This window comes from Pelmatolapia mariae, linkage group LG2 (assembly GCF_036321145.2).
Source record: "Pelmatolapia mariae isolate MD_Pm_ZW linkage group LG2, Pm_UMD_F_2, whole genome shotgun sequence".
NCBI classification, from domain to species: domain Eukaryota; kingdom Metazoa; phylum Chordata; class Actinopteri; order Cichliformes; family Cichlidae; genus Pelmatolapia; species Pelmatolapia mariae.
The window spans coordinates 28,197,987-28,220,647 of record NC_086228.1 but is presented as its reverse complement, the minus strand read 5'-3'; the positions used below and the strand labels follow the sequence as shown (position 1 = coordinate 28,220,647).

Sequence of the window (22,661 nt, the reverse complement as noted above, 5' to 3'; positions counted from 1 at the left end):
AAAGTGGCAAATGGTACAAGAGAAATGCAATATATTACCACCACCTTGTACTTAAGCTAAAACATTAAAAACATCATTAAAGAATCACTTTTCATTCTCAGGTTGAAGGCACTCATGTAACCCTGGAGCCAAAATATAATGGATGAAAATAAAATGGGTGGGAAAGGTTCCTAGCAAACCGACATTTCCTTTAAATATATTGGCACACCGGCACAGAGGAATACAGTTTGGCAAACTGGCGTATGCCATAAAACTGGCCCTGACATAATCCATAATGCACAGCTTAGATACAGTGAAATCCTCCATATCTGCACACGGTATGTGTTGTGAGAAGGAGGAAATGAACACTTTCTGCTTTGGGCTGGCAGGATACAGCCTCATATAAGGAAATTAACACAGTTATTGCATAGATACCTCTGAAGTGTTGAAAGGAGAGCTTAAAAAAAACGGAAGAGGGACTGAGGGAGCTCGGCAGGGACATGCTGGTTCATATATGTTTGGATACCTTCATAAACATAAAACATAATAATACAATAATGCACAATGATTTCAGCTATCGGATATCCTGGCTTTCACTGGTACAGCAATACTGCAGCATGGCCCTTATAAAAAAATCAACTATCTATTATAGCTTTTATGAGGTGACATATGCAATCCAAGACCTGCAAAATATAAATTAAGACTTTAGGATCATTGTATAAAAACCTTGGCATGTTCCCAGAGCTCCTGTTCCTTCTTTTCTCCTCTGTGCCTCGTTTATAGTCCCTCTTGTACCTCCCTGCTTGTCCATCTTTTTAATCACTTTGCGGCTTGCTTTGGCCCATGCCTGGCCGGCTGGATGGTTCAGGTGAAACATCCACACATGCTTTCTGGTGAGTGAGACACCGGCGCCCATAGCTACGCCTCCGCTGTCCTGGTGACCGCCTCGGACTGCCAGGCATCTTTGAAAAGAACAAAGTAGGAAAGTACAAAGTTATAACATTGGGATTAATTCTTCAGCAAGAAATCTACTTCACAGATACATCGCAACCCCAAATGCCTCTGAACGCTATGTGACTACCTGACGTAAACCTCGGTCGAAATCTAACTACACGTTGTAGCCACCGACTATCGTGATCATCCTGCTTCAGTACCGTCAATACCTTCTATTTCTTGTTACTTATTCACAACATTTTAATTTATCAGTGATGGCATAACAGTCCTCACTTCAAGATAAGGAATAACAATGAAAGGACTCACAAATGTCAAAACTATTGGAACTGATGTAAGGAAATGTACAAAGTAGACAAAAACTTGACAGATAAATATTTTTAACTGTAACTGTGAGATGATTAGCACCTAAAGCAACACAACCATAAATGCTGCCAAAAATAATGTTGACCACTGAAGTGGATTACATCATAATCTCTAGAAAGATTCACCACAGAAGACTAAATCAGCTACTATTTTGGTAGTATAGTTACTGGCAGGACACAAGGTGTGAAAAAGGGGTGATGGAAGGCCATACAGGTAGAGTCAAACTAAAGCTTTTGATTAAAAATGAAACCTAGTTTGGGTGTTTTTTCCAATATGCATGTCTGTAGAAATATTAACATAATCACAAGAAGAAAAAGTTGCTATAAAAACGGCCTCCAGTGCTACCCCTCAGTCTCCTAGTAGTTACACGTAATGACAATATAAAAAAATCCTACATCACTTCATTCTTGGGGTGACGACAAGCCTTTTACAGCTGAGAGGTAAGAAGCATGACTCATATAGTTAACACCTTATTCATCAGCTATTTCAAACAACAGGCTTCGCTACATGTCCTCAATCTAAATTAGCCATTTCCAAACTGTCAGCTTAACTACAAAGAGGAGGCTAGAGAGACCGGCACTCTGCTTCTTTTACCTGATCATATCCTTTATCCACATCATCCATCTCGCTGATGGACTGCATTAATGAGTAGAGGTTCATTCTGCCACTACGATTAACACTCGGTATGACCTGGAGATTAAAGAGAAGTAAAAAGATGAGTAGCCTTTGATGCACTCTGCGTGAACATATGAGGACAAATGTAGGTCAGGCAGTCTGCTCACCTTTTCTGGTTCATTTACAGTAATCACAGGGCCTGTCTGCACAGGGTCTTGGATAGTGTCAGACTTTGGGGCAGGTTGTTCAAATACCTAGATGAGGTTGATAAGATATAAAGGAGTTAAAGCAGTAAAGGTAAAAAAATAAATAAATCTGGATTTTAAAAAGTGATAAATTGCTCAGGATCTGATTACCTCACAGTCTTCCCCTGAGTGATTTTTTTCATCTGGAATATCTACGCCATCATCCTCATCAAGTCCGTCATCTTCCTCATCATCTTCTTCCTCCTCCTCATCTTCTTCTTCTTCACTTTCGGCTGTCTTTTCTTCCTCCCCTCTTTCCTCGTTTCGAACTGATTTTTGTCTTTGGTCTCTCGACTTTCGCTTCCAGAGAGCACTATGGCGCTGCTGGCTGGAATGATAAATGCACACGGAGCACATTCCTCAACTGAGCTCCCAAACTACAGAGAACAGAAAAAAAAGAGCACTAGGCCTAACCTTGCACTGAGGATGCCACTGTAGGTCTGGAGCTGCTTCATGAAGCCCTCATTGGGCTTGATGATGGACCGGCGATCCCTGACGTAGGTCAGTGCCACATCCAGTGTCCAGTGCTGCTGCTTCATAGCGTAGGCAATCACTGTAGACGCAGAGCGGGACACGCCCATCTTGCAGTGAACCAACACCGCCTGACCACTCTTCCTGTAATACACAAAGATGAAGAGGAAAACTCACACAGTGATTTTGGATTTTGCTCAACAAATATTAAGTCGTGAAGGGAGAACTGCTGGAATGTATACGCACATGCAAAATAATGCTCAGCACTAAAACGCTTCTGGTTTGTGAACATGTGGCAGCTTTAAAACTGGCTGAGGAGCTGAACAAATTTAAGATTTGCAGCTTTAATTGTAGGGTAGCTTGGCCTTCTCTCAGAGGTTTTGTTTCAAGACTCCAAACTGTAAACTGAAAACACAGAAGCAGTATTTTTCTATTTTCGTTGTGTGAATACTGCCTGTCATGATGTTTCACAACTCAGTCGTCGTTTGTAGACATCATTCACACAGATTAGACTTGAAATGGGAAGCCGAGTCACAGTGTGACAGCTCAGAACTGCGAAATTGGTGGTTATGCCAATCTTGATGGAATTCAATATTTGAGGAAACGTAGCCTTTCATTTTCTGTTAAAAGTGGACACAGAGACCGACAACACTCTCAGCAGTGTCCATTAAATATGAAGCTGCATGAAGCGAGCATAGCTCATCATAAAGACTGGAAACAGGATGAAGCACTTCGTCTATAAAGGATTAAAGTAATGCATATAGTGCGCCAGTGCTGCTAAATCTCTCTAACATTCTATATTTTACGCTCACTGGCCACTATATTAAGTACACTGTTCCAACTCCTCGATAATGCAAGATGGATGGAAGAATGGTGATTTCACCACACAGCCATCTCTGGGATTTACAGAGAATGGTCTGGAAAGACAAAATATCAGCTGAGCAGTGGTTCTCTGGATGAAAATGCTTTGTCAGTGTCAGAGGGGACTGCTTAGAGCTGACAGAAAGACAACAGTAATTCAAATAATAAGTTGTTAAAATAAGGTATGCAGAAGAACATTTCTGAATGTATAACACTGTCAGACTGTGAAGACTTGTGCAGTCTTGTTGCAGACCATGGGAACATAGTGTACCCAGAGCATCTTCAGCTCTGCCACCTCCACCTCAGCCTTCTGTCTTTTTGTCACTGTCACTGTCAGGTCTCACAACCATCTTGCAAACCTTCCCCTTCACTCTTGCTGCTATCCTTCTTCACAAATAACCCCTGACACTCATCTCCACCCACTAAACCCTGTCTGCACTCTCTTGTGCATTTAAATCATCTACCTTTATTATCTCCACTCCTTTCTTCTTCACCTTTCACTACCTTAAAACCATCTGCCACTCCTACCCAAAACTTTTATATAGTCATTGCTCCTACTGCAATCAGACAAGAAAGCAAAAAAGGATACATAGTAAAGTGGTTTTTGACTTAAAGGACTGTAGGTCTGTGTTACAATACAGCAGTTCATCATAGACAGACCTCTATGGATATTTAGATTCACACATTTCAGCCCCTAACCGAGCTTCTGTCCCGCTGGAACAATTACAACCCTTTTTACAAGTCTCGATTTAAAAAGCCTCTGGTACCTTGCAGTGTTGATGAAGTTGAATGTAGCTGGCCAATGGGACAGCAAGTCTGTGGCTTCCACATCGTACACTCTGATGTTCATGTAATTGAAGGACTCTGGGAAAAAGTTGTCAATCTCCCTCGTCACATTCAGAATGTAGCCCACACTGAAAAACATGCAGAGACACACTCAGAGCCAGAGCAAAACATAGTGCATAGTTAAATATTACCCTTATTGTGAGTTAATTGGATACAGAGACAGACCACAACACACAGAGCTACAGAAAGTGTTACAGGTTAAACTACTAACTTGTTTTTCTGCAGCTCCTCAAAGTTAGCTGCATTCCACTCGGAGCCCTGAAACCAAATAAAAAAAAAATAGGTTAAAGCAAGGTCAGAGAAGATGTGAAGGAAAGGGCTGACAGAGCCATCTTCCCTATCGCTGTCAACACAGATCTGAAAGGGGAAGTTACAGTCACATGACAACATCCTGGCACTAAAAGCCATGTCAATTTTTTTGACCAAAGCAAAAGAACGTGACTGTACATAATATGGCTTTTAACTCTATCTGACCTTTAACAATGACTCACCAGGTATAGATAGTCAAATATTTTGGAGGGCTTGTCCATCTGAGCCATGGTGACCAGGATCTCATTGTCGATGTACTCCTTGTAGGGTCTCATGTCAAAGCCTATCCTGGTCTCCAGGGTAGCGTGCACCTACAGCAGAGAATGAATGCATTTTGTCACATTTTTTTAACTTCAGTTATGCTCTTATAATTTGACTTTTTTTTTTCTAAAACCAACTTCCTGTCTCTAGCTTCCCACACTTCTCACCATTTTGGATGTGAGGTTGTCCAGGTCTTCAGTCCTCATGATGTCTCTCAGGTGTTCTTTGATCAGGATCTCACTGGAAACTCTCTCTGCCGAACTTCCCAGAGAACAAAAGGGAAATTTTAGTACCAACTGGCAGGGAGGCACAAGCAATAAGAACAGTTTCTTAATATTACTACATTAATAGCAACATTAAGCGGTGAAAGTGCCATGTTTAATTAGTCTTTTTGAGGTATTTTCCACTTGATGCTACAGCTGTTCTTTTTTTAAAACATAGGATTTTAAGCACACAACGTTTACGTGTGGTGGATTGTGAATTTTCCAACTCTGGGACCAATAAGTTAAAATTATACTTTAGTAAATTATCTTAACGTACATTTTTTTTCCTATCACATCAACTCCCTTGACTACTACAAATAAAAGCATACCTCTGTCCAGCGCTGTCCTTGCGGATCGACTCCAGGTCATTCATGACCTCCCACTCATTGAGGCAGTTGCGATCGGACTCGATGTGCCGGTAGTAGTGCCGAGCCCATTCCAGCCCAGAGCCTGGTATCAAAGCTGCCTTGATTGCACGCTCACAGCAGCCATGCAGCACCTGCAGCACTGACCTTACAGGAGGAGAGAGGGGAGAGGAAAAGCAAAAAGAACATCACTATGTGTATTAACGACTTATCTTGAGATTTAGAGCAAAGGAAAGCTATTGATATGCAAAGTGAGCAGCTGGATGCTGCCACAGTGGGGATATAAGCATCACTCACCACATGGTCTGCATGGAAACCGGTTTAAAGATTCTGGTCTCTTTTGCTGAGCTCACACTAAAGCCACTACAGGAAACACACAGAAATGTGAACGCTCATTACTAAGCCTGACGACGAGAAAAAGAAGAAGGAGAAATAAGACAGTAACAGTGCTATGAAGCATCATTGTGCTACATCACAGTCTGACACACAAGAGAGAAATAATTCAGTGTGATTAGAATTAGTTCTTGTTCTTGTGGAATGAAAACGCGAGGACAGCGATTGAGAGAGACATTAGCACAGTTGGAGGTGTGATCCAGCCTGATGAGGGGGAACATACTGGTGTGACATGGCAAACACACTTGGATGACACTAAAGCATGCACGTGCATTTAAAACACAGCAGTTTAAGCACTCCATCATGTTAGCCCAACTGTTTTTAAACCCGACACCTCTCGGTTTACTGAGAGATCAGCTCTTCTATCCTTTTTTGAGCATCAGCAGCCCAAACTGTTTTAATCAAGACATAGCCGGCTATTTGAAGACACACTAAATGTGCTGGAATGGACATTTGATGTTCTTCACGCACTACAATGCAGTCACAGAATAAATTTATTAGACTTTAAAGCAGCTAAACTCACTAACCTTTCAATACACAGTCACATAAAGAAACTAACCATACTTTACTTTCATTTCATTATTAAAAACACATGACCTCCATGCTTATGCAATGATGTGACTGAGTGACAGGAGCTGTTGTAGTTCACAGAGAATGATTCAAGTCCAAAAATAAGGACATTACTCATTCATATTATCTCTGGCCAAAATCCCAGAAATCAGGCTGCACCATCTGTGCAGCAGCCTCCCAATCACTTCCTCACGCTTGCTTTTACACTTAATATAATCCTTAATCCTTCTTTAAAAACATGTTTCTTACCCATCTCCGTCCAGATAAACTTGTGTATTGCTCCATATTGGCAGTACCAGACCGATGGTGCAATGATCACTAGAAACAGAAGGGGAGGACACATACACACAAGACAAGGGAGGAAGTTGTACTTGTTAAACCTTAACCAGGAATTATTAACAGAACAGAAATCGTATCTTGTGCAACTGTACACCTTCATCTTGGTTACACACACCTGTCTGAGTTGGGGAAATCCATGCCCAGCAGGATGCTCTCATGTTTGTTGGCCAGTGTGGAAACGACGATCAGATACCTGACTCTTACTGGGCTAACAGAATCTAACTGCACCGCCTGCATGAAAAGATACACAGAGAGAGGGATCACGGGGAAACACACAACTTGTGAGCACTGTGTTTTACATGCAAAAATAAATCAATAAATTATCATGGTTTTCTTTTTAAGTCTAAAGTTGCCAAATAAGGTTGGGTATTTGCAAGTGGTGTAAAATGTCCTGCGTAGTTTATTTTCTTTGGCCTTAAAGGAAAACACAAATCAGGGAAGTAAATGTTGTCTTTACAGAGATCAAGATACTGGCTCCTGTCCGGTTAAAGGCCTCTACCTATAGTTTTGCTGAAACAAGCTGAAACAAGAAAAGCTACAAGTACAGTTTGTGACTTGGTGCTTTATAAATAAAATTGAATTGAATGAAATTTTTATGTGACATAAAAATATCATATCACCATTTCATTGCTATAGCAACACCATGCATTTACATTCCCTAGAGCAAGAATAAGACAAGCCCGGGCACGTCTGAGGGCAAGAGCCAAATTGTTCCCACTGAAGGTGGACAGAACAAAGGTTTTTCACCACTTGTTGCAAAAACGCAACCTGGCTATAAAAGTGAAGCAGCTAGTGATGTGCAACACAAAAGTAAACAAATGTCTTACATCAACAATGCTGAAGCAAGCTTCATATGACAGGAAGCAGAAACAGTGGATTGAAATTACTAATATATATTGTTTGGTCAAAGCGATGATACCAATCCAAACGGAAAAGGAGGGCTATAAGCAACCTGCTGAAAAGCTCAACCCAAGAGACAACAACCCAAATGGAAAACATTTTTTAGTTTTCTTATGTGACAATATCATGCCCCCCCTGAAGAGTTACAAGGTTAAGTTACTTCAGATATTATTAACCCAAAGAATAAAACAATTATCTTATACTTTAACTAAAAATTTTCAGGACAAACACTACCTGACTTTGCCCCTACTTCTGTCTTATAATGTTGCTGCTGGTATCTTGTTTCACAATTCAAATTTGGAAAGACAGTAGCTCATTGGAAAACAAAGTTTGAAAATGCCTTTCATTTAATTACTCTTAAAAATCCAGCTGCCTGCAAGCATCAATAAAATGTTGTTCCATATTTTTCTCTATATATCCTCAACAATGTTCTTATCGCAAATTTGCTTGGAATATTGCGATATACTTTCAAAATTAAATTGCCCACCCATCACACGTGATATTTTACTGACGCTTCCTACCAGGCAGTTTCACACATGCACTGGTGACTGGATATTTTCGGGATCTTATCCAGGAGGAACTTTATGTGCTGCTAATTTCATAGTACAAAGTCTGTGTGATGCCTTATTAAGCCAGTTTGAGATTAAGGCAGGTAGTTTTTTGGCTACTATACAGAAAATAAAATGGGAGTATTGTGCCTTTCTTCTTGAATGCTGTCATCAACACCAAATAATAGCTCTGGACATAGCCACAAATTTTCCTATACCATACCATATAAATATTACTAGAATAATATTTACGCAAGTTAGCTTGGTGCTAGTGATACTGAGGACCTAAAAGCTGGTAACGCACTGTCTTTAAAGGTTTGGGACTTGTAGTGAGTCACTGAAATTTTCCCTTTAGTCACCTACCCTCTGAAAAAGTAAATATGTGCAACAACACTCACCTTTAGGGTGTCTTAACATCATAAGCCATAATATTTACCAAAACTCAACATTTTGGAGTTACGACCTTTGCCAGTGATACAATCGTATAAGTTTACTTGTTGATCAAAGACAAAAAGTAAATTGTTTCAGTGTGACATTTTTCTGATTTTGCTGATATGATCTGTAAAGACACGAGTCCGCACCAGCTTCACTGTATCTTCTGGTCTGAGGTGTTCAATCATTGCACGCAGATGTGTGTGGCGCATGTCTGGCGCGCCGCTGCCTTGCTTGACAGGAGAAGTCGGGGTGCGAGACGTCTCCTGATGAAGGCTCCCGCTCTTTCCATCTTCCAGCAGGAGGACTGCCCCTTTAACGAGGGCAAAGCTCTCTCTACAGAGTTACAGAGAGGAGGTTACTGCTGCAGCCATCAAGTAACTGGTTATTGTCTTTCCTAGGTGTGCAGTTTATAACTATTTAAATGTCATGTGGGTTACAGCTACCTTTTCTGAAGTCTTCCTCTTCTTTGGAGGCCTTCATCCTTAAATAAATACATTTAAAAAATAAATCTCCATCATCAGGAATCATGAACAAAAAAAAGTCTAGTTGGTTTGTATGTGTGCAGTTCACCATGTTAACTTTGATTTACCTATAATTACATTTACAAAGCCTGTAATGATTTTGTTAGGCAGGCTGTTGACAACTACAATAAAGTGAAAATATCTAGCTCCCAAAAGAGGGTCAGAGAAGATGCTGGAGATTCAAATGCTACTTAAAATGAAAAACCTGTTACACAGTGTTTCTAATGCTCTCAGAATTAATTCATTCCAACTTAATAAAGACAACGGTGCTGAAAGAAGCCGACAAATATCCTGGAAGCACTAGAAGCACTGTGTGTGCACATGTATGTATATGTTTGAGTGTGATGTTTTTCCTGTTTAAAATGTGGCCACAAAATAGTGTGGGGGAAAAAAGTTCCTCGGATGAAATGTGGTACAATACAGATAAGGTGCAGCAGTGAAGAGACAGACACAGAGAGCTAAGTGGCATGGGGGAGGCGGAGTAACAATAAGCAGGTAAATAATGGAATAACAGAAAAAAAATAACAGTAAATGAAAGAGAAATGCAATGCGTAAAGAGGGAAGGGGGGGAAAGAAACAAGAGAAGTAGCAGTAGTAACAAGGGTTTACAGAGAAAGAAACTTGAGACAGTAACATTACCTGTTACGCAACTGACAAGTCCAGACAGAGTCAAGAAAAAGAGAAAGAAAAAAAAAACAGAAGAGGAGAAGTGGGCAGGAGCCAGGAGCGGAACGATGAGGGTTTGAAGAAGGAAAAAAAAAGAAGGAGAAAACACAAGTTAAGATAGCAGAGCGTTTAGATTCTGTGACATAAATATGCAAAAAATGAGACTTGGAAGCACAGTAAAGTCATTTATGGTTTAATTTGCAATGATAGAGACCAGAGGGGAAAGCCAGGCCTTTGAAAAAATGCTGAAAAAATATTTATGATACAGCAGGAGAATGAGAGAAGAGGAGATGTGAGTGACAGAAGCTGATGATAGAGTATTGATGTATGCATTTAACAGGTACAGTGGGCCTTTATATGCAAGTGATTTAATCACTATCTGACAATGCTTTAACAGGAGTTATATCTGTGGTATTTCTACCATGTAAGCCTATCAGTGCGATCGCATCCCTGTCTACAAGTGAAAAACAAATCTGCCTTATTATCATTCAGGCAAATGTAGTGATGATATCCACAAAGGGACACATTCAGGAGCCGCTGCACTTCACGCCGACCTTTTCAGGGGCTGGCATGAATGGCTTGTAGTCAACGTTCTGAATCATTCTTTATAAAAGAAAAGTAAACAACATAATATCTGCTGACACGATGCAAAATGTTTGTGTACAGCAAAACGGGGAGATAACTGAACTCACTGGCACGGTGGAAATGGATGGGATCCTATGCAGGGTCAACAGAGCCATTGTGCAGGTCCGTCTGCACTTAACCTGCTGTTTCTTGCAGACCTAGACAGGCTCTGCTGGTTCCTCAGCCAAAACTGTGCCGTGGGTGGGGTCAGTACTAGTATTATTTTCTGAAATGACACATGGATGTTTGGAATTCAGTTACGTTCAATAAATAAGCTTGGTATCAGTGTGGTTCAGGAAGTCAGGAAAAATTGCTGCTGAACCATTTTCACAAAATCAGGTAAAGCGTAGTTGTGCAATATGAGGAAATACAATATCCAAATATTATTATATATATATAGCATCCACGTGCTGTCATATTTCTGTACGGATTACACCACTAATGGCAAACCATGGCTATATTTACAACATCTTACCATAATTGACTTAAAGTACCAAGAACTTTCAGCAATATCTAAAAACAGCATGCTCATCTAATTATTTAATATATAAAAAACGTCATATTTTATAGATTGTAACTTTTAATAACAATAGATCAATTACCACCATTCCTCCCACAGAAATCAAACGGCATGCCTTTAGTGCTGCAAAACCCCCTATTGTGTACATAACAACACGAACACGATTAGAAGCAGCCACAAAAACAACACTGCAAATGCAATTATATTAAAACAGATAAACCGATAACTGAGCCTCATGCTCGTTAGTTTTGTGCTGAAACACGCAGTCTATATAAGGATGTGGCTGGGGTAAAAAAAATAAAAAATATCGGCCAATAAAGATTAAACAGAAATTTAGATAACTGCTGGTTCCCCGTGGTTTGCAGGTTCAGACGCGTTCAGCGTAAATGGTGTTGAAGTTAAAAGCATATTGAAGTTAAACTACTAGAAAAAAAAGAGAGAGAGAGAGAGAGAGAGAAAGCCTCTTGCTGCTACCTTGGCTCTATTATTGACACATGAACACCGCGGTAACGCCTTCGTAATATGACAGCAAATATGCGATACGGCTTCAGCTCGGTGCATGCGGACAATAAAGTTATTTCTTTCCTGGAGCTGTTATCGAGTGAGTTATCGTAACTACATGGTTTTGATACTGACAGACGGGCTCGACGCAAAGAGTAGCTCCTTTTGCAGTGATCACAAACAAGCTAGCAGTAATATGTAGCCTCTAACAGCCAGTCTTGGCATTCAACAAATAACCTCTAAAGCCTCAAGAAGGGCTTTTTCTTACCTCTCCAAACTGGGTCCTCACTCTAATTTCCTGCTTCGGAGCCTGCTTGTTTTTCTTCCGTACCGAGAGCTCCTTATTCCGCCCTCTGTTGCTTTCTGAGGGTGAGGACTTGACCATTTACAGAGCGCAGAGGCTACTCCTCTGGAGAGTTTTTTTTTTTTTAAACCAGCGAGCGAAGAGCAGCGTCGCGCGGAGAGAGCGAGCAGGAGGAGACGGTGACGTCTTACGCAAGCAAACTGTTCAGGCGCGTGAAGAAAATTAAGCGTCTAGTTCATGTCTAGTCCACGAGTCTCTGAAGCAGTAGGCTGAAAGATTTTACACGTTTTGCTTTTGCTGTGCTGCTGCAGAATCAAATAAATATGAAGCAGCAAAAGAGGAAATATTAAGTCAAAAGGTTTTGCACGCGGTAAGTGCGTTTCACTGTAGGGGGCAGCATTGAGCTTATAGGGTGAGTCCCCACAAACTGCATGTGGATATACGTTTTGAGCCACTACTTATTCAACAAATAACCTCTATTTTTTAGGATAGATGGTAGTTGTTTTTTTTTGGTTTTTTTGCGGGGGGGGGGGGGGGGGGGGGGTTTCACAGTTATGCTAGAGGTGGACCGATCGATATATTGGTATCGATCGAGCCACCAATTTCAACGCCGCTTTTGTTATTGGATCGATGGTAGTGCGATATTATCCATACTTTGTTTCTTTTTAATATTTTCTTGGGAGCATTTTGCTTTTATTTGACTTGTAGCGATAGTGGAGACAGACAGAAAGCTGGGAGGGGGGGGGGATGACACGCAGCAAAGGGTCACAGGTCGGATTCAAACCTGGGCCACTGCCTTCTGGCCTGCTCACCCAGTGAGCTAACCTGGCAGCCAGGGTCCATAGTTTGTTTCTATCTTTTAACTTTAGCATGCAATTGTGTAAATTAATTCTTTAATTTTTATTAAACTAAAAATATACTTGAAACATCCATTATTTTAAAAAAAAATTGTCTGAGTCTTTTTGTGTTGATTGTCAGGTCTATTTTATTTATAGCCTATAGCACATTTAACCAACATAAGCTGTCTGATTATGAATTCATATACACATGCCTGTAATGAGGATCTCCGGGGAAAAAACTTTACAGTTGTTTGTGTACTTTGACATTACAACGCGCATGCGTTTTACGACCACAGTTTATTGTTACGGTTTTGTCCACTCCTTTCATTTTCATCCCGCTGGGTGGCAAGGGGTAAAATCGGAAGAGTGATGTAAACATTCCTTTACTGGGATTCCTGTATGATAATCCTATTATTGTCCCCCCAAAAATGAATAAAAACACGTGGAAGCAGCCTTTAACTTAGTCTCTGAACTCTAACCAATAAGACAACAGGCAGATGGATACATGTTATGGCTATCATTAAATTTTATTCGAATTGTATGGGAATGCCAAAAGAAGTAGCGAGTCAAGTATCTGCACCCAGTCCCTACCACGCAGGCGCAGTGGTGTGAGTTCGACTACTTCCTGGCGTCTCGAGAGTAGCCCGGGCTCTGCTGACGTTGAAGGTTAAAAGCTTCAAGTTTCAGTCTTGAGTGTGCAGGTTTTCTGTCGTTAAATTGGGATGCAGTCAGCGGGAAAACTCATGAAGGTTTTCATAACGAGGCGCATCCCGCAAGAGGGGATGAAGATCCTGTCAGCGGCTGGAGTGTACGAAGTGTTTTTGTGTGTGAATGAACAGCAAGCTGTCCTTAACAGTGTTGTGCAGATCGGCTCATGCACGCTGTGATTCATGTTTATACACTCCTGTTGCCACACCATTACTCGCAGTTTTCTCTGCTTGCACAAGCTAGCCTGCATGTTTGAATGACATGCTACTTCATGCATCTCGTTCTTGTCGTGTCTCGTTGGAAGCAGGTGTGAGGTGTCTCAGTGGGATTCCGATGAGCCTGTGCCGAGGGCAGACCTTCTCAAAGGTATTCAGGGGGCTCACGGTCTTCTGTGCCTGCTGTCGGACAAGATCGATGCTGAGGTCCTGGAGGCTGCAGGTACTCACTGCCCTCAGGTGGTAGGGTGACCAGATCCAAGCAGACTAAATAAACAGTATGAGTGTGGGTGATTTTTAATAACGCTTTTGATATATTTATCACCAGAAATAATAGTTTTTCCTATCTCCCTCTGTCTGCTAATCACCTCATGTGTGTTTTCCTAACTTTCATTACCCGAGGGACAGTGGGGGACGGGGGATATAAATGCTGTGCATTCCCACACAAAGTGGGACACTTGATTACCCTGTGTAGTACTGTTTTGGATCTGTCTGTCAGGGTCTGTAACACACTGGAATGGACGGGAGGCCAACTTTAATATGGGGGGTTTAAACTCCCACACGCTATACAAGATTACAACCATACACTGTACACTCATAGAGAAATGTTTAAAAAGTTAAAACTAGCTGCTCAAGCACCTGTTTTTGGTTTCAAAGGGTTGCTGGAAGTCTGAGCTGGAAAGGCCTGTCCATTCAGCCACCTCAGCCATGCTTTGTTACCACAACTGCTGCAGAAGAAGTAAACTACTTTAAACCATGTGTATGAGTCAGTGTAACCTGTAGTTTAAGTATATCAGTAGAATTCAGCTGAGGGGGGACAGTGACTTTATTTGGCAGGCCTGAACCCTTTAGGTCCATCCATAATCACTGTTAATCATTCTGCTTATATTGTCTGGATGAAGATGGCCATTTTGTTGCTTTTAACCTTGGGATTTGATTATATTTATTTGGCAGCGACGTGACTGCTTAGCTGTTTTGTCTTTGATTTCAGGGCCGAACTTGAAAGTGATCAGCACGCTGTCTGTAGGATTTGACCACCTAGCCATCGATGAGATCAAAAAACGGTGAACCAACTGAACTTCACTGTTAACCAATAAGAGGACACACTATATGCCTTCTCAGTTATACCTATGTTTTGTTTTCAACAGTGGTATTCGTGTTGGATACACCCCGGATGTCCTGACTGATGCCACAGCGGAGCTGACTGTGGCTCTGCTGCTGGCCACCGCTCGGAGATTACCAGAGGGAGTGGAGGAGGTGAAAAAGTCAGTCTCGCCTGGTTACACATTTATACTAAAGAGTGAAAATCGTATTATTGTTTCTCTAACCTTTCAGCTCAAATTGCTGAGTTTAGTTATACAGTGATCACACTTTTTCTTCCCGTAAGTGGTGGCTGGAGCTCATGGAAACCTCTCTGGCTGTGTGGTTACGGTCTTTCTGGCAGCACTGTAGGAGTCATTGGACTGGGACGCATAGGTTGACTTTACTAGCTTCATAACCATATCTAATTTGCAAAGTCTGATCAGATTTTCCTCCTAGCATTTAAGACTTGATGGTAGTTGAATAACTGCTTGTGTTCATGTGCAGGCATGGCCATAGCTCAGAGACTCATGCCATTCGGAGTAAAGAGACTTCTGTACTCTGGGAGAACAGCCAAGCCGCACGCTGCTGAAGTGAACGGAGAGTTTGGTAAGGAATGAATAGAGAAATGCACACAACAAGAGGGGGATGATAAAGCACAGCAGGGTAGAAAGGGGAGGGCAGTAGTTGTAAACCTAATTTAACCCTGTTTCCAAAGGCATGTGGACACAAAATGTAAATTATACAGAATGCAATGTGTTGCACATCAGTTAAACCCCACATTTAACTGTAAATGGCTGGATTGAAACAAAGAAACTACAGTGAAGATGGCATCTGAGCTCTGCAAATTTACACACAAGGCCTGTCCAAAGGTTTTATTCCTGGCAATTAATGATGTAGATTTAATATGTGGTAGATTTAATGGATGGGTAGATGGAATGGAATAGAATAGAAATAAAGATCAAATCACAGTACTCTCAAGTTGCTGAAGGGATTAAATTAATTAGGATAACACCATCTTACATCATCACTAATGCATCCACAAGCCTTGGTATTTCCATCATCTTTAGATGTGACAATAAGTGTAACATATTTACTTCTACTGCAGATTTCTGTCTGTGATAAATGCAGCGCTGCCCAAGGGCCCAAAGATCACAGACACAGCCTTGTCCCTTGTTTTGTGAAGCAGACATGATTATTGTACTTTTAATGTTGTGTATGTAGTGTTTACAGAGTGGTGAATCTCTCTGTCTCAGTTTTACTCACATCCTCTTTTTATACCCAGTCAGACCTTTTGTTCCTCTCCTTTTAAAGGCGATGCTGGCACCGGAAGCAAACACTTTACAAAAAACAGGATATGTGTTCTCATATAGGGCTTAGAAAATTGTTTTATATCCTTATTTACATTGTACATAACAATTTTTGGAGGAGTACATTCACATTTATATTCCAAAAAACTGGGTTTTGGGAAAGACGTTCATTCAAAGCAATAATAAAGTTATGTGGATGAAAAGAATAATAAGAATGTAGTTCAGTCACGGTCGGGTACATGATCAGTGTTGGCTTCATAGTTTCATAGTGGATATTTTATTGGTTGTTAATCTATGTGTTTGTCCTGTGTCACCTCTTCTGTTGATCAGTTCCCCTGGACACACTTGTGTCTGAGAGCGACTTCATTGTTGTTTCCTGCTCCCTGACACCAGAAACCCAGGGCATGTGCGACAAGAGTTTCTTCAGCAAGATGAAACCCACCGCAGTCTTCATCAATACAAGCAGGTAGACCAGTGTGTCTAAAGGGGGTAGAGGATCGGACTGAGACAAAAATCTGTGCCCTTGTACTTTTTTAATAACAATAAATCCCCATCATCATACAGTGAATTATTTCATTTAGGGGGGCTGTGGTGAACCAGGAGCATCTATATGAGGCACTGAGCAGTGGACAGATAGCCGCAGCTGGACTGGATGTCACAACACCTGAGCCACTTCCAACAAACCACCAGCTTCTCACGCTCAAAAACTGCGGTGAGCAGAAAGTTTGTTCCCTACGTAGATGTCTCTTATTGACCTCTAATGTTTAATTTACTGTTTAAAAAATATTTTCTGTCCTGTTTTTATCCCATGCAGTGGTGTTACCTCACATTGGCAGTGCCACCTACTCCACGAGAGGCGTCATGTCGGCGTTGGCAGCGCGAAACCTGCTGGGTGGTCTGCAGGGCACAGACATGCCCAGTGAACTCACCCTCTAAGAGCCTCAAAGTGAGCCGCTGTGCCTCTTCTGCTGACAGCAGAAAACAATAATGAAGTGATGTGGATGAAAAGAACAGTAAGAATGTAGTTCAGTCACGGTCGGGTACATGATCAGTGTTTGCTTCATAGTTTCACTTTAATCTGTCATTTTTGACACTGAAACCACTTGTTATATTCAATGTGCATTTTTGAGGAAGGAAATGATCAGTGCAGTTTTGTGAAATATTTTGAAGTACTTTAAAAATGGCCTAAATAACAAACCATCGGTCCTCGTTAACCCTAAAACTTCTCAAAATAGTTGATGGTACACCCTTTGGTGCCCCTGGACACATCATCAGTGATGTAACCTGGGGTCGTTGGGGGTTTCGGGTCTTTCAACAATCAGACCCCCTCTCCCAGGCGACCCAGCCAGGGTTGATCAAGCCCCAGCTTGTGTCCAGGTAGCGCTACCCTACATGCCATGCCTCTCCTCTCTTGATCCAAATAAACTATAATGTATTCTTAAAACTCATTTCCCCATTTTAAAATGCAATATTTACCATGATGAACTTCCTTATCTGCACTTTCTCTGCTAATACTTCATGTCTCCCGTTACTGAAACAGCACAACACTCCAGTTTTTGTAATGAAATATGATTTTTCTGAAGAATAAAAAGCTAACTTTCATGCACAAAAGTGTGTAATTTTGTATTACCTCATGTTAAATAGATTTGTGATCAATAAAAATGACCAAATGAATCATTTATTCTCATTAACTTGTAGCACAGCAGCAATATACACCATCATCAGTGCATTTGCATCAGTTTGGATACATTTTATAGACTTAATTAAATAGTAATAAATAACAGTCCATATTTAGAGCAAAGTGCCTGCCAAAGACTGGTCATCTTTCCAGTTTAGGCAGGTGTTCTTCGAGTGCTTATACAGGTGGGAGGACTGGCTGAAGCGCTTGCCACACTTGGGACAGGGATAGGGCTTTTCTCCTGTGTGGACACGAATATGCTTCTTGCAGTCAGTCAAGTTCATGAAGGTCTTACAGCAGATTTTGCAGGCGTATTTTTTCTCCCCTTCCACCAGCAGCACGTGGTCCTCAGCAGCTGCTTTCTTGCACTTGGAGAGAACATCCTCTGAAGCTCTTGTCAGAGGTGGCCGATCGGCAACGTCCCCCCCAGAGCCATGGGAAAGCTCTGTGCCAGCTTCTGATCCAGGTTGTGTTTTGGGGGCGATTCGACGGAAGGTTGTTGCTCCTGAGCTTTTCCCTGCCCTCGAGGGTTGGACGACAGGGGCTCCCACACTGAGTGGTGGTCTGACAGTGCTCAGGAACCCTGTCAGAGAGCTCTGGGTGGGCTGGAGGATGATGGTGTCACTAAATCCTGGGCTCTGAGTTGGGAGAAGCTGCTGCAAGGGGACCGAGGTGACCGGAAAGATAAGTGAAGATGAAGAGTCTGAAGACTGAGCAGTAGAGGTGTTTGCCTCGTCTGACTTTTGATCCTGCTCACCTGCATCTACCAGAGCTGGAGGAGCTTCGCTGGCGGCGGCAGCAGCTGTGGCAGCAGCCGTGAGGCTGGCTAGACTGTCATCTTCTTCCAGAGCTCCCATGACGCTTTCAGTGCCGGGATTGAGGAAGCAGGAAAAGGCCAGGTCTGACAGGCTGTCCAGGCCCTCACCATCCGCCGAGTCCTCATCCAAATCTCCAGTTTCTTCCTGCTCCTCGGTGCGAAGATCTGTGCACAGCTCTGACTGTAAAGAGCCAACATTACATGTTGCTGGGCTGGCTGCAGCCATCTTCTCGCCACTGAGTTGTGCATTCAAATTATCTGTGCAGGCTTCCAGTGGAGACGGAGGAGAATTACTGGTTAACAAATCTGGAGAATATGAGCTTAGATTTTCCTTTTTCACCTCAATCACTGCCACCTGAGGCTTGTCTCCCTCTTCCTCTCCCACCTTTACCTTGACCACACCGTCTCCATCTGTATGTTCACCCTTCTCCCACAGACCTCCTATGCTGCTATCCGACTGGCTCGGCAGCTGGATTTCCTCTAATTCTCCCTTGGGTGCTTTGTACTTCTTCTCCTCATCATCACCTTGGTTTTCCCAGAGTGTGTCAGTGATCTGCAGCCAACCTGAGGACAACAGAGCTTCTCCTCTCTCCTCATGGCTCACACAGCTCCTGGTAACAGTAGGCGAACACTCCTTATAGTTTTCTCCAGGAAGTCTGCAGGTTCTCTTCCTGTCACTGAGCCTGTCCTCATGCAGCTTTCTCTTATGCCCCACTATCACCACACAGTCTTCATCCCCACCAGACTGACTCACCTCCTCTCCCATTTCCTCTTTATCGAGGTCCTCTTCCAGGCCTGATGTGACCCGTTGCTGTAAACTGCCTGCTACCTGGGAAGATGGACTTTCCTGCTCCTGCTGCTGCACAGACCTCCAACCTTTAGGCGCAGAGGCAGGGAAGTTTTTCCTGGACAGGTGTATCTTGCAGGCCTTGACCACGCCGTTGAGGTGCAGGTGCGATGCCGCCAGTAACACATCCATCACATTGGAGGTCCCTAGGGAAAGAGTGGAGGTGTAAATCATATCGAGCAGGGTGGAGAAAGACTCTGGGGTCACCACCTCCGGATCGAGCTCTATCACATTGGGACCATCTCGACACCTGTCAGCCCCTGAACCTCCAGCCTCATCTGCAGTGTCGCTGGAGGTGAGGAGAGCCCTGAAGTGAGAACTGCATGCTGCCAGGATGGAGCGGTGAGCCTGAAAGGTCTGACCTCCAACCACCACTACACAGTCACACAGCTGAGCTTGGAGGCGCTGGTGGTTGAGCTGCTTGAAAATATGCTGGAAGTGACTTGGAAAGTTCATCACGGCCGATGGAGCTGGTTATTAAACACTAAGGATATCAGATTATCATCGAGAATCCATCGGGCCGGTCGATCGATAAGAAACCGAGGTTATCTCCTCATTCGCTGCGAACAGCCTCTTGGAGCACAGCTCCAGTGTTTAGAAGCGTTATTGTCTGATTCACCGGCTTTTCTAGAGATGCTCTGGAGTATGGGCGGGCCTGGTCCAACGGTAACACGGAGGAACGCGGAGGATCCCGCGTGCGCACAGCTGATGCTCTCCTCACCAAAACGAACCTCAAACTGCAGGCGTGATCACCCTTACGCGGTTGGTAAGCCACAGAGCACACACACAATAGCCCGGTTTAGCGTCCATTGCTGACGCCTCCATCACTTGCAGTCTCACTAGTCCGCAGACTTACGTAGCAGCGCCCCCACATGGTACGATTTAGGAAGTGCCAGTCAAAATATTTGATCACAAATTTGTTTTTTTTAATTGTAGCAACAATACATCAGTAATTTATCTTCAGAGAGCCAGAAATAGTTGTATATTATCTATAGTTTCATACTTCATACATATTAGTGCTACTAATATGTGCTGTGTATTAAGTATATCTCTCAAATATTAGGGGCTGAAGAAACACATGCACACTGACAACATAAACATGGATTGACTTTATTATGACATCTGGAAGAAACTCTATTAAAGACAAAACATGTATAAACAAAGAGTGACAATGTGTTTTAATAATAATAGTTAAAAAAAGAAAAAAAGTTTACAAAGTGAAACAAAACTGAATGTGTGTGAGCCGGTTTCTCCACTGCAGTGATGGACAAACACTGGTAATTTTCCGCTGTGATTTTGTAATGGAACCAGCCGTCTGCTTCTGGAGATCCATGCCGTCTCTGATGCAATCAGCTCTCTGTGAATGGATGGAGGAGGAGGAGACCAGCTGCTCCACTCATATGCTGTCCAGCTTCTTTAACACATACGGCGCTGTAAACACAGACAAATGTCATATTAGCTCCACCAGCCCCAGTCCAAATAGATACACAGCTCTCAGGTACAGATGAACAGACACCATCTTACCTGCTACAGGTAAACAAATTCTTATAGGAAGAGAACAGGAAAGACAGACGCACGGACCAACACCAACATATACAGTACTGTGCACAAGTATTGAGTGACCCCTCATTTCTTTGTCTTGAATAACATAGCTCATTCAAGAATAAACAGGCACCTAACTTAAGAGATAACTTAATAAACTTAAGTAACTTTGTTACTAGCATCCTGCAGAAACACAGTGTATTTATTTTTCTATTTGTAAATCCACAAAAAATGTCAAAGATAACACAGTTTGATTGGCAATAAAATTGGATTTTTATTGCCAATCAAACTGTGGCAGAGGACAAAAGAAGTAGCAGGTATAAGAAACAATGTACGGTAGATGAACAGTATCTGAGAAGAAATCCTGAGAGATACATTTGGCCCTTCAGTCGATCTAGTGTTCACTGAAACCTTATTGGAAATGGTCTCACTGCAAAGGTGACTGTCAACTATCCAATCAAGAGGGAAAGCAAACAGGGAGAAAAGGCTGAGGTTTGCCAAATTCCACAAGAACTGAACTAAAAATGAGACACAAAAGGTCTTGTGATTAATCCAAATTTGGCATTTTTTGTTCAAATCGTTGTCAGTATTGACGGAGGAGGTCAGGAGCTACACAAGTGTCATCTGTAAAACATGGTGGAGGCTTTCAAACTCATTAGAATTGAACTAACTCTGTTTATCTGTTATATACCCTGTTTCTATGTATGTTTCCACATGTTTCATGAAATCACTGCACCATTTCCCCCATTTGCCTAGCAATACATAAAGAATAAATGATGACCCTACACTTTTCCACAGTACTGTGTATCAAGCTCAATACTCCTTGGCACGTGAGGTGTATGTGATTTATAAATACTGTAAACCACAACATATTATACCTGATTGGGGCAACATTTTGATGTGCTCGGGTTACTTCACATGCATGATTATTACAAAGAGAAGGTGAGCAAATGACACCGTTTACTGATAATGAGCTGCATTAAATACCCGTGAGCGGTCTACACAGCTAACTTTCAATGTCATCTGACGCTACTCACTGGCTCTGAGCAGAGCGACGTAAATAAGGAAGTTTCGTAAAGACAAGATGACATCTTGTCGCATTTTCTTCTTCATCTCCTCCGGGTCCATTTTGGGTCCCAGCCCTTCCAGTTTAAACATTGCTGCTGTAATTCTACTCGGTCCGGCTCGCCTGAAAAATTCACCGTTTCAGGCGCGTGGACGAATTAGCTAAACCGGAAATACGCAACACCGGAAATTACGACGAAATACGGTGCCTACACAGGGACAAACCATACAAAGGAGCCAGAACGCGAATGTGTATAGTGGCGCCTTTATTAGACTTTAGCAGTTTTATCGTATATTTAGTTAAAATTGGAGTAGTTTAGTTATTTATTATATTATTCTTATGTATGTTCTGCTGGATACTTAAAATAGTCTTATGTGTAATGCAGAAGAATTAATACTCATTAGGAAATTGTCTTTCTGCTAAAACATAATAGAATCATATTAAGAAAAGAAACTTATAATAATAATAATAATAATAATAATAATAATAATAATGTTGGTTCCTCGGGTGTGGTCCATAAGGGTCAATTTGACCCTGTTTTTCGGTGATTAGCTTTAAAAACATTTAATTTAGGAAGTGCTTAGATCTTTTTGAGAGTGGCAGCAGCACAGGCTCCGCTTTGGGACCATTGTTATTTAACTGAGTGATTATGTGTATGAGGGGTGCAGATGCCAGGCAAAGTTGTAATTAACTAAATTACCTGAGG

General features: G+C 42.1%; 4 protein-coding genes across 4 annotated transcripts; 1 reads left to right on the top strand and 3 right to left on the bottom strand.

The window, feature by feature from the left end:
- Positions 1-781: 781 nt before the first annotated feature.
- Positions 782-11,966, bottom strand: si:ch211-203d1.3 (protein phosphatase Slingshot homolog 3). The gene is made up of 17 exons (XM_063498294.1): positions 11,818-11,966; positions 10,597-10,754; positions 9,161-9,198; positions 8,864-9,050; positions 6,950-7,065; positions 6,745-6,813; positions 5,830-5,895; positions 5,497-5,679; positions 5,072-5,165; positions 4,826-4,954; positions 4,546-4,592; positions 4,256-4,402; positions 2,571-2,771; positions 2,268-2,484; positions 2,079-2,165; positions 1,891-1,986; positions 782-941 (listed from the first exon to the last, which is right to left on the bottom strand). The coding sequence occupies exons 2-17, from the start codon at positions 10,642-10,644 to the stop codon at positions 795-797; spliced, it is 1,872 nt and encodes a 623-aa protein (XP_063354364.1). The 5' UTR covers positions 10,645-10,754; positions 11,818-11,966; the 3' UTR covers positions 782-794.
- A 1,326-nt stretch (positions 11,967-13,292) lies between these two features.
- grhpra (glyoxylate reductase/hydroxypyruvate reductase a) lies at positions 13,293-17,642 on the top strand. The gene is made up of 9 exons (XM_063498308.1): positions 13,293-13,500; positions 13,708-13,838; positions 14,607-14,679; positions 14,764-14,880; positions 15,003-15,091; positions 15,203-15,304; positions 16,336-16,471; positions 16,587-16,717; positions 16,820-17,642. Exons 1-9 carry the CDS (start codon positions 13,415-13,417, stop codon positions 16,939-16,941), a joined length of 987 nt encoding a protein of 328 aa, XP_063354378.1. The 5' UTR covers positions 13,293-13,414; the 3' UTR covers positions 16,942-17,642.
- A 63-nt stretch (positions 17,643-17,705) lies between these two features.
- LOC134636841 (zinc finger and BTB domain-containing protein 5-like) lies at positions 17,706-20,180 on the bottom strand. The gene has a single exon (XM_063487071.1). It carries the CDS (start codon positions 19,801-19,803, stop codon positions 17,797-17,799), a length of 2,007 nt encoding a protein of 668 aa, XP_063343141.1. The 5' UTR covers positions 19,804-20,180; the 3' UTR covers positions 17,706-17,796.
- A 253-nt stretch (positions 20,181-20,433) lies between these two features.
- Positions 20,434-22,145, bottom strand: tomm5 (translocase of outer mitochondrial membrane 5 homolog (yeast)). Its single transcript, XM_063487059.1, has 2 exons — positions 21,927-22,145; positions 20,434-20,778 (listed from the first exon to the last, which is right to left on the bottom strand). The coding sequence occupies exons 1-2, from the start codon at positions 22,045-22,047 to the stop codon at positions 20,744-20,746; spliced, it is 156 nt and encodes a 51-aa protein (XP_063343129.1). The 5' UTR covers positions 22,048-22,145; the 3' UTR covers positions 20,434-20,743.
- Between the last annotated feature and the right edge of the window lie 516 nt (positions 22,146-22,661).